Below are 11,777 nucleotides of genomic sequence, written 5' to 3'. Positions count from 1 at the left end.
TTTTTTTTTTTTTTTTTTTGGTGTGCACCTTGCTTACCTTTTAAGTTAAGCCACTAAAATATCTGCAAAATTTGATTGATACACGAATATGTAAGTTTATAGAAAGATTGTATTAAATGCTGCTTCTCACGTCAAGATTAGTAAAAAAGGGTAAAAGGGACAATTAATGTAGCAGTGGGACTATGCCAGTATGACATATGGGCATATTTATGATTATTGCCCTACTTGGTGTGTGTGTTAGATCGTGAAGCTGTCCAAAATATTCATTTTCTTTTCTGGTTAGGAGATACGCATTTATATATTTATTGCATTTTGCCTTATAACCGGTGAGTTACATAACCATTTATTTGAATTTTCTTTCATTTGCTAGAGACTAGAGTCATACATTATTTATCTGGATAACAAAGTTACATATATTTTATTTCGACGACATTTATTTCCTCACGTCACCTACCGTCTTCTTTAAAACTTTTCTTGGCTTTGATTTGATGGAAATAAAGAGTAACTTGTCGATGGTGTCAGTCTTACTAGCAACTGAGTAAAAACAAGTATATTAATAGGGTGCCATGAAGTGTAACTGTGTGTTGTTGTTATTTGAGTCAAGTCAAGAGACTTTGACCTTGATGAGTTTTTGACCTTTAAGAGTTTATAAACATATATGCTTAAATTATGCGGCTAAATTTCACCGGTTTGATCTTAAATTATGTGTTTTCGCTCCTTTTGTGTTGTTTTTTTACGGACTCTCTAGTTTCCTAAATTAGAGATGTATATAACGAAATTTAACGAAATTTATATGTTAATTGGAATCAAACCGGTGCGGTTCTTGATTTTCTCTATAGGTTTAGTAGGAGTCCACTCACGTATGGACCGAGGTGTTGAATTTTAGGATCCATACAACTGTTATCTTATTTTTCAAAAGCCCATTGCAACATATTGGTTGATGGTTTTATGGTCTAATTAATAGGTGTAAATACAAAAGGACTAAACTTCAATTCCTGTTTATTAATTCTCATACATAAGTTAGTTTTTATATGGACCAACATCATTATTTCCAGGATTTTTTTTAATACATCCAAATGCTAATGAAATTCATTATTGTTAATTTGTTATTGGTTAGGCATCCTTTTCTAATCATAAATAAAATTTGGTCGCTTTCATATTAATTTCAGATTGGATCTTTCATCAATAGAAATTAATTAAAATGAGTAGGTTAGCATATAGTGAAGATAGAAATAGGTTGAGGTGGAAAAAAAAATGTATATGATAGAAATGGAAATTGGACGACTTGCAAAAAGTTGTCGACCGTCAACGTAAGAGGGGAAGATGGTGGACATGTACCATACATTCACATTTCCTGAACGTCAAAGTCGCGAAACCGCGTCCAAGAAAGGATTTTACGAGTTGAAGAAACAAATTCGAAATATTTCAACTCCTTATTTCTGAACGGAATCAAAATTGTTAAATTTCTTCATCTTGAAGAATTTAAATTGCAAGGACTAAAAAAAAAGTACTACACGTCATGCTATAAATTTCTTCATCTTGAAGAATTTAAATTGCAAGGACTAAAAAAAAAGTACTACACGTCATGCTATAATCCACATGGACTCGTGCATTTGGAAGTAGCGGAACGAAATCTGTCGGCATTGGCATATGATGATATGAACTCAAATGTTCCAAACAAGGGTAATGCGGGTTTGAGGCTTCAGCTATATATTACCTTCACTTAGATTTCTAAAATGCTTAAGTGAGTTGGTTAGGGCTGCTTAGCCTTCTTCCTTTGACACTGAGGTTTTGACTACTGGAATCTATAAAATATAGACAATAATGGACCACAACGTTGACGTGGGATTTTTATTTGATCCGGATTATATTACTTAGAACCCCTAATCTATTATATTTACATCGATTAAATTAATTACAATTGCCTAAATCAAATTAATATTTAATCGATAGACTGACTTTTGGGTCTAATTTAGCGTGGTTTGTGTATATCAACTCGAGTCATGAATTCGGACGATGCTGATATTTTAGTTATGCATGGATGCACATTAGCACATACATCCAAGTTTTGTATATGTTGTTGAAGTTACGTAATTTCAAAGATTAGTCAGACTGCATAGTGCATATCATTAGAAAATGAATAAATAAATAATTTTTTGTAATTAAGGATGTTTTGAAAGAAATAAGTATGGCATCATGTGACACTTGAATCACCTAAAGTACACCTAAGTATTTGTATTTATTATACAAGAAAGAAAAGCGAGCCATCGATGTGACTCGGCCCTACCAATAATGAACTTAATGGGTTTAGTTGGGATTTAAGAATAGGTTTCGTAGCTTAATGACAAATTAGTTTAACTTTTGAATAAATCCTTCATTACAGATTTTAATTTGCCTCTGATCATTGGAGCATCAAATATTTTTCTACATGGAGAGGCCCTTTCTATATGAAATATGATCATCGTTCTTTTTATATTTTACGTCAACTTATGGTTTAGTTTTCATTTGGGGCCAATTGCTCAAGTATCTTGTTTTTTTTTTCAGTACGACACCTCTTATTAAAACGTTAGCATTCCATCGCTTATTGCAGTAATAAAGATGAAATTCCAGTTCATATTCATATAAAAAGAATGTTTTGTCGGAAAAAATATAAGTATTGTTTGTCACCATAGTGGAAGAACAATGGGGTTTAATTAAAACAGTGATGCTTTTTTTTTATTTAACTATGTAAATGTGGGGACTTTTTTTTTGTTAGGTGTTCCAATGGACTCTCCACAATGTCTAAAATAGCTGAACAATAAAAAGATTCCATGGAATCAATGTTTTCGATGGTCGATATATAAATCTTATACTAGTAAGTATAATTCTACACTAAATGGATATGGCTTTAAGAGGTAATCGCATGAAATCAAAACCCACAAGCTCAATCGTGATGTGGCATTAATTTTTTTTTATAGTACTAAACAACAGAACATATGATAATTTGGTGAAATATAAATTAAAACGTTACACAAAAAAGAAAACATTATGAATAAAAACTAACTTGCTGAAATTTTTGTGTTCCAATGTTTTAGCGCTATGATGTTTCATTTTTCTTGAATTATGAATCAGAAAAAGACTTTGGACAAGTGAAAAAAAAAAACTAAATGGCGCTGTATGTATATATGATAGTCTCTATATGTTTAATAAGTAGCCTTTGACGAAGGCTTTTTCATCTGCCCATGATCATGTACCTTATGGAAAAAGAAATCGCATTTAAATTTTGTGCTCCTTTAAAATGGAAAAGGTAGACCTTTTTGGGTAGTCCCTAACGCGTCAAAGAGAATTCAACTTTTGTAATGCATTGATTGCACAACTAGTCGGTACCTCTCATCTTTTATTGGCCTACAATATTATGGTGAAAAAAAGATTACTAGTAAAATTTGGAAGGAAACTCAAAACTCGAACATTCGAAGATTTAACGAAATTAGAAAAGAAAGTGTTATATTTTCTAGCAAATGTTACAAACTTGTTTGTTAAAATAAAATAAATAAAAAATCCAAGAAAATCAGATTTCCTTTGATGACTATAGAAACTAACCTGTTTTTTTTTCTGCACACTACAATATTTTGTCTTTTGATTAGTAACATTAAATTCGAAGATTTAAAAGAACACAATTGTATGGACTTTTGTGTGCTAACTTTTCTACTTATCGAAGGACAGAGAGGTTAAGGGCAAAATGGAAATAGGCATCAAAAGACACAGAAGGTCGACAAGAGTTGTACGTGAAGTTGTAATAAATGGAGAAAGCTGAAACTCTTTAACTTCTTTTCAAACAAGCACTTTTTTCTCCACAATAAAACTATTCTCTTCTTTGCGTCAGCTTTATTATTTTTGTTCTATCGCTACACGACAATTTCCCTTGTCTCGGAGACCATTATTTTGGATCCGAGAACCCAAAGACCCGATCGTAGACAGGTACATTTTATTCGGTTTGCAATGTAAACCAGAACAATTGGTCAACTCGAAAATTGTCCAATTCTGATTACGAAGACGATTATTCATAAAGTCCGCATCCGTTTACATTATGCTATTTAGCGGGTTAGTTGAGTTGTTTATACTGTGTTTCATGTACATGAAAAATAAAACTTCATGTGTGAGGGTTTTAATAGTATTAATTAAGTTCAAGTTGCGGAAGCGTTCTCTTCAAAGATCTATTCATCAGTCTTTAAGAGCAAGGTTGAGCGACTTTGGCTTATCGAGGCTATATAACCATTCAATAGAGATGTAACGCCAAGCGTTTGGAGAACACAAATTAGAAGATATGTCTTATTCATATATGATCGGAAAAATTAGTGAACAACGGTACCGGAACAACGTCGCTATCTAAATTCACTAATTACATGAATTTGCATTTGCATAATTTATGTCTTATTCATATATGTAAGTTGCAAGTGAACAACGCTAGATGAATAGAAAAATTAGTGACAATGTTAGCGGAAACATTTGAAATAATAACTATTTTTAATTGCAGGATTCCTAAATATTTTTTTAATCATGGCTACGGGTAATAGTAGTACTAATTAAAAGAGATTATTCGAAAGTTGGAAAGAAGAGGTGTGGAACTGGACAAGATAGGAGTATAACAGAGAAAAGTTTGGTGTAAAAAGGCTGCAAAGGAGTTGGTTAAAAAGTGAGTGAAGAACTCGATAAACGCGTAACCCTAAAGGCAAAGCGTGCGTTACTCTTTCCCCAATTATTTTATCTTTCTACATTTTCATCTTTCTATAAAAAAATGATTACGACATTTGTAAAGCTAATTTTGATTTATACAACGACTACAATATTTCATGACGATGGTAAATCGCATGGAAAAGTAACTTGATTCGACTACTTGCAAGGATTTGTTTATCTCCTCCATGTTTCAAAGTTGTCAAGTGTCACAAATTCTAGATTTTTGTAATCCGAGATCCTATTGATCAACTCCTTACATTCGTTGTTTATGGGTTTAGTTAGATGGATATCATAGTAAATCAATAAGAAAGTAAAAAACACGTATAACGTTGTATGAAGCATGAATATATGTAGTATTTTATTTCCCCATGTATGTATTTGTGGTCTATGGCATTATTGGTTTCTGAATATTTGAATCTTGTACAAGTATAGAGTAATTCATTAAGTTTCGTAGGGATAATACAATGATGAGATGAGAGGGGTAACAAATGAAATAAAGACAATATGTTTGGTGTAGAAAGAAGTAAGAGTGATTTTAGCACAAAAAGATTTGAGTAGGGGTACTAAATAGGTCTCGGAATTTATTGGGTCGGCTTAGCACATCGGCACATGTGATGACCTTACCATTCTTGTCTCTGCATTAAATATTCTTCTATCCAAATAATGGTACAAGGTGAGTTGGTAACAAGATCAAAAAAAAGAATTCAGTAATCTTTGTAATTTATCTTTACTTGTTCCAAAAGGATTATCAAGTTGTCGTGCAGCAGTTGGTTATTATGATTTGGTATATAATTCAAGTTTATACTATAGTATCAAATTTGTTACACTTATTTTGGTCCGTAAAATAAAAAGTACTTATTCTCGTTTTCCTGATTAGAAAAGTGTATGTTGGTTACAAAAGGATAGTGACACTTTGGATTTGTATTTTCAGTTTCCAAATCTAAAAGCAAGAAGACTGGCACACATGATCTATAATACATTTAAAAGACAGAAGCTATAATAGTCTGAAGCAATCATTCACTACAAAACTTGTAATCTAATTCTATCAACTTTTTATAAGCATGAATAAATAAATAAAAAAAATTTGAATGTTAAAATTATAATAGTGACAAGATTATCTGACTCAAATTAAATTTTCCAAAACTCTAACTCCAATTAAAATAAAAATAAAAAAAGAAAGAGCCTTTTAGATCGGCGGAAAAGAGACAGAGAGAGAAAAAAAAAGGCAAAAATACGAAAAAGGTGAAAAAAGCTTTTTTGAGTCGATTCCTTTTGCAGGGATTGCGTGTCTGATTTTTATTTTTTATTTTATATTCAAAATACAAAATACCTCCAAAAATATTTCTTTTTTAAAAAAGGGAATAAATAAAAACTCATAATTCACGTTTTTTAATAGCGCGTGAGATACACCGATCACACGAGTCAAATAACCACTCAAGCGGTATCATACACGCGCTAAGGTTTAAAACGCGTGAACACTTTTGTCTCATTACTCTCTGACTAGATTCAACCTTTTTTGTTTCGTCATCAAAAACTTTATTAGTTCGCTCCTTTCCCCCTTTTTTTTTTCTTTTTTTTTTTTCACATTCATCTGATTTAATTAGTAATTTAATTTGGATTACTAATTCTCTTTTTTCATAACGTTTAGTAATTTAGAAGTTGTAGTAGTAACATCAATTTAGTGGAATAATAATACTAGTATATCTGTCAAGCTACACCAAAAATGTTTAAAAAAAAAATAATTACGAAAGATTGACACTGAAACCAGAGCATCGTACTCCCACCTTTTTAGACATATTTTGGTATTTTAATTTGAGTGTATGAAAAGAAAATTGATATTTTAATCTTTACGAATTGTAATTGGATGTTAATTAAGAAAATAATAGGGGACTAGGACTACGTGTTTACAAACCTAGTTAATGACTTTAAGGTATTTTGTCCCACTCATACAAAAAAAAGGTTAATTTCGTAGTCTTAAACCCTTATAATATACTTTGGCGTCGAATAAAATTTCAAATAGGTAATGAGAGAGTTTTTATAAGTTCTTCTTTGTGAAGAAGCCAAATGATCCAAACCTTTTCCTTTTTCTTTTTTTCTTCAACAAAAAAAAAAAAAAAATTCAAAACAAAGCATCCATTTTTACCTTTCTGTTGATCAGCCTTTTGTTTTTCCTGTAAAAAGCCATCCTTTGTGTTAAAAACAACTTTTTTTTTTTTTTTTCCTTCTCTCTATGCATTTTTGCGTGACCCTTTAAAAGTTTTTTGACATCTTCTTGGCCGGTCCAAAAAGTTCTTTATGCAAAGGTTTCTTCTTCTCTTCTTCTTTATAAGATAAACAAAGTTGAAAGAAACCCAAAAATAAAATAAAAAATTAAAACTTTCTTGCTAAGATGAGAGCAGATTTGGTTACAATACAGCAAACGCTGACGCCGGAAGCAGCGACTGTTTTAAACCAGTCGATTGCCGAAGCAACACGTCGTAACCATGGCCACACCACGCCGCTCCACGTGGCTGCTACTCTCTTATCTTCTTCCTCTGGTTATCTCCGACAAGCTTGTATCAAATCTCACCCAAACTCTTCTCACCCTCTCCAGTGTCGTGCTCTCGAGCTCTGTTTCAGCGTCGCCCTCGAACGCCTCCCTACTACATCAACAACTACAACAACAACCACTACTTCGTCTTCTTCTTCTTCTTCTCCGTCGCAAACGCAAGAACCGCTTCTTTCTAACGCTTTAACCGCGGCTTTGAAACGCGCTCAAGCTCATCAACGACGTGGTTGTCCCGAGCAGCAGCAGCAACCGCTCTTAGCCGTTAAAGTCGAGCTCGAGCAGCTTATTATATCGATTCTTGATGACCCGAGTGTGAGTCGAGTCATGCGTGAAGCTAGCTTCTCTAGCCCCGCCGTTAAGTCAGCGATCGAACAGTCGCTCGTTGGTAACTCTGTTTCTTCTAACTCGAGACAAACCGGGATTTTAAACCCGTCTTCACTTGGGTTTGGTTATCGTTCCGTACCGACTCCGGTTAACCGGAATCTTTATCTTAATCCCCGGTTACAACAACAACACGGCGTTGGGATGCAAAGTGGGATGATGATGGTACAGAGGACCGATGAAACGAAACGGGTCATTGAGATTATGATCCGAACCCGGAAACGTAACCCGGTTCTCGTCGGAGACTCAGAGCCTCATATTCTGGTGAAAGAGATTCTCGAGAAGATCGAGAACGGCGAGTTCGCCGACGGACCGCTTCGTGACTTTCAGGTGATCCGTTTAGAGAAAGAGTTAGTCTCACAATTAGCGACGAGGTTTGGCGAAATCTCCGGTTTGATAGAGACTCGGATCGGTGGTGGTGGCGGTGTTGTTCTTGATCTCGGCGATCTGAAATGGTTAGTCGAACATCCGGCGGCGAACGGCGGAGCAGTGACGGAGATGAGGAAGCTTCTGGAGAGATACAAAGGAAGGTTATGTTTCATTGGAACAGCTACTTGTGAGACTTATCTACGATGTCAAGTTTATTATCCATCGATGGAGAATGATTGGGATCTTCAAGCTATGCCCATCGCCGCTAAATCGTCTCTTCCGGCGATGTTCCCAAGGTTGGTTCGCTTCTTTATTCAATTTCAAGTTTTGATTTTTAATTCTGATTCTTGATGTTTTTGTTTTGGTTAGGCTTGGGAGCAACAATAATAATAACAACAACACTATGTTATTAAGCAATAACATTATTTCGATTGAGTCAATATCTCCGACGAGAAGCTTTCAGATTCCGATGAGTAAAATGAGCTGTTGCTCTCGGTGTTTGGAGAGTTATGAAAACGACGTAGCTAAGGTGGAAAAAGATTTAACCGGAAATAACCGGTCGGTTTTGCCACAGTGGTTGCAGAACGCTAAAGCTAACAACGATGATGGTGACAAGAAACTGGTAAGTAGTTTTGACAAATTAGTTTCCATTCCAAGATATTATTATTAAGGAAAGAGAATTGAATCTTGATTTTGATTTTGTTTAATGTTGTAGACGAAAGATCAACAGATTGTGGAGTTGCAAAAGAAATGGAACGACCTGTGTTCACGTTTACATTCCAATCAATCTGTGTCTGAAAGAATCGTTTCTTCTACGTTGCCTGTGATGAAACTAAACTCAAGGTCGGACATTACTCCACCAGGAAGTCCGGTACGGACGGATTTGGTTCTTGGACGGGCTAACAGAGTTTTATACACACCTGAGAAGAAGACCCGAGAAGGGTGTTTCGGAAAGCTAGGAGATTCGTTTGATATCGATTTGTTCAAGAAGCTACTAAAAGGCTTAGCGAAAAGCGTTTGGTGGCAGAACGATGCAGCGTCTTCGGTAGCTGCAGCCATCACAGAATGCAAACACGGGAACGGGAAATCAAAGGGTGATATATGGTTGATGTTTACAGGTCCAGACAGAGCCGGGAAGAGCAAAATGGCGTATGCGTTATCAGATCTTGTCTCGGGGAGCCAACCGATAACCATCAGCCTCGGTTCTCGTTCCAGGACTGACGGTGGTTTAAACCTCCGTGGTAAAACGGCGTTGGATAGATTCGCGGAAGCGGTGAGAAGAAACCCTTTTGCGGTTATTGTTTTGGAAGACATCGATGAAGCGGATGTATTGCTACGTAACAACGTGAAGCTAGCGATGGAACGAGGGAGAATCAGTGATTCGCATGGCCGCGAGGTTAGTCTAGGGAACGTCATTATAATCCTTACCGCGAATTCATCGTTCGGTTCAGCTGAAAACGTTACTCCTATCGATGAAACAAGACTAGAGTCTCTGGTGGTGAGCAAAGGATGGCAGTTAAGGCTCTCTGTTTGCAACAGCAGCAAAAACCGAAAACGAAAACCGAACTGGCTTTATAGCGACAATGAACAAACAAAGCAGAGGAAAGAGATCTGTTTCGACTTAAACGAGGCAGCCGAATTCGATTCATCAAGCGATGTAACGGTCGAGCACGATCAAGAAGATAATAATGGCAACCTTGTTCAGAAGCTAGTGGCTTTAGCAGATGATACCATACTCTTTAGACCGGTCGATTTTGATTCTATCAAGAACCGAACGGCGGAATCTTTAAAGAAACGTTTCTCTAACGGTCCCGTGGATGGATTAACAACGGTGGAGATCGAAGACGACGCTTTAGAGAGAATAGCTGGTGCGATTTGGCTAAGTAAGATCAGCTTAGAGGAATGGGTTGAAGAAGCAATGGGTTCGAGTTTGAATACCGTGAAATCTCGAGTGTCGTATTCGGAAGATTCAGTGATCAGGATTGAGCTTGAAGATGATCTGAGTGATAGAATCTCCGGAGGCTATCTTCCGAGTAGTATCAGAACGGTGATCGTTTGATTCTTTTTTTTTTTGTGTTTCCGGTGAAAGATAGTTTCGTAATTATGAGAATTGGTGAGGGTAAAGATGTAAATACTATGATGTCTCCGAACTGTCTTTTGGCGGGGTCAGGAAGAGTTCGGTAAAATATTTAAACGGTTAAAAAAAAAAGGTTATAAAAATAATAACTCACAGACTTTATTATACTATATGAAAGTAGAATTAGATATGAAAATGGTTAAAATACGAGAGGAATTAATTAATAATTAGAGTTTTTATTGGGGACATAGTGGATATATAACTTTTTATAAGTCAAGGTTACATTTGATTATTCTTTCGTATGTTACTTCTTGGAGTTTTGTGGAATATATTAATATAGTCTCTTAGTATATATCGAATTTTATGAAAAACTATATACTAGTAATAAAGTTTTGTAATATTCAGGAGACATTTATTTCAGTAGAAAGTTGTACACTTTAAAAAAAATATTAGGTGGGTTCGGCTAGTATGTGGTTTGTCTTTATTTCACCTTTTTAGAATGAAAGCAGCAAATCCAACCACTCCCATGGACCAAATTATTTATTAAAGATATCCTTCAACAATATCAGACTAATAAATAACTCCCAGCTTTTTTATATATAATTATATATGTATGACATTTTTATTGGATTTTTTAGCTAATTGTTTAATATTCATTCGAAATAAGCTGGAGTAAAGGAAATATTCGTGCTAAATCAAAAAGTAGTGATTAGTGATATTAAAACCTGGAAGATTGATGATGATTCTTTTTAATAACAAAAAAGGTTTGTAACAAAGTTTTTAAAAGTTTGATAGCAAAAAGGTCCCAATTTTTCAAAGTTTTTAACAAAAAAAAAAAAACAAAAAACAAAAACGGTTTGTAATGTTTTCTTACTTGATAGCTAATTCAAGGAACCTCGTGCATGTTTTTGTATAGTTTCCGGTTGAGTTTTTCCACTATATGATGTTTATAATCACTTTATTAGTATCTTTATATTTGTATATACAACAAATTTGGACATGGTTTTGTTATTAGTTCTAAAATTTTAAACATGAAAAATTCTAATCACATAGCACTTATTCTTCTCCTTATTCTTTAAACCATCATAGTTTTTAGAATTTAGGTTTTAATTTATTTATGGGTGATACTAGGATTTTTGTGTGTCTCCTAGTAGTTTCAATTAACCTTATGCAGTTGTAGTAATTAAGATGTCAATCCAAATGGGATGTTGCTACCACTCAAGATGCAATCAAGAAATCACAAGTTAAACCAATTCAAAAAGAGTGTTTTTATGTCTAACAATCCTAGAGTGATCAGAATGCAAAACGGAAATGAGTCACAGAACTAGAAACAAAAATGTATGACAAGAAGCGAACAAGAATAAGTGAAACCGAAAACAATTCTAAGCATGAACAAACGAAACAGTCTCAGGAATGTAATATCAATCAAAAAGATAAAAGTCCAAAGGATGGGAGTAATTGATGTCGGTGGAGTCTCCTAGTCTACAGAGTGTTTAACATACGACAAGCAAACTATCCCTAAACAATGAACATCACAACTTAGCTAATCCAATCTCTTGGCAAAAGCTACTCAGACTCAACCACTTCCATACCTAGCTCTCGCTAGAGAAACATGATCAAACATGGCATGAAAAACAAGTTCATTCACGTCAACAAACATCCTAGACAACTAATCTCTTAGGCTAGGAA

At 34.7% G+C, this 11,777-nt stretch overlaps 1 protein-coding gene across 1 annotated transcript; it reads left to right on the top strand.

Annotated features, from left to right (window-relative positions):
• On the top strand, positions 7,103 to 10,255 carry LOC104721820 (protein SMAX1-LIKE 2). Its single transcript, XM_010439887.2, has 3 exons — positions 7,103 to 8,307; positions 8,381 to 8,633; positions 8,727 to 10,255. The coding sequence occupies exons 1-3, from the start codon at positions 7,103 to 7,105 to the stop codon at positions 10,068 to 10,070; spliced, it is 2,802 nt and encodes a 933-aa protein (XP_010438189.1). The 3' UTR covers positions 10,071 to 10,255.

This window comes from Camelina sativa, chromosome 11 (assembly GCF_000633955.1).
Source record: "Camelina sativa cultivar DH55 chromosome 11, Cs, whole genome shotgun sequence".
NCBI lineage: Eukaryota > Viridiplantae > Streptophyta > Magnoliopsida > Brassicales > Brassicaceae > Camelina > Camelina sativa.
This window is presented reverse-complemented; position numbering and strand designations above follow the sequence as displayed.

Excerpts from the sequence above, each read along its gene's own strand:
- LOC104721820 (XM_010439887.2), top strand. The coding sequence starts at position 7,103 with ATGAGAGCAGATTTGGTTACAATACAGCAAACGCTGACGCCGGAAGCA. Across the intron at positions 8,308-8,380 it reads CTTCCGGCGATGTTCCCAAG|GCTTGGGAGCAACAATAATA; the intron begins GTTGGTTCGCTT and ends TGTTTTGGTTAG. Across the intron at positions 8,634-8,726 it reads ATGATGGTGACAAGAAACTG|ACGAAAGATCAACAGATTGT; the intron begins GTAAGTAGTTTT and ends TTAATGTTGTAG.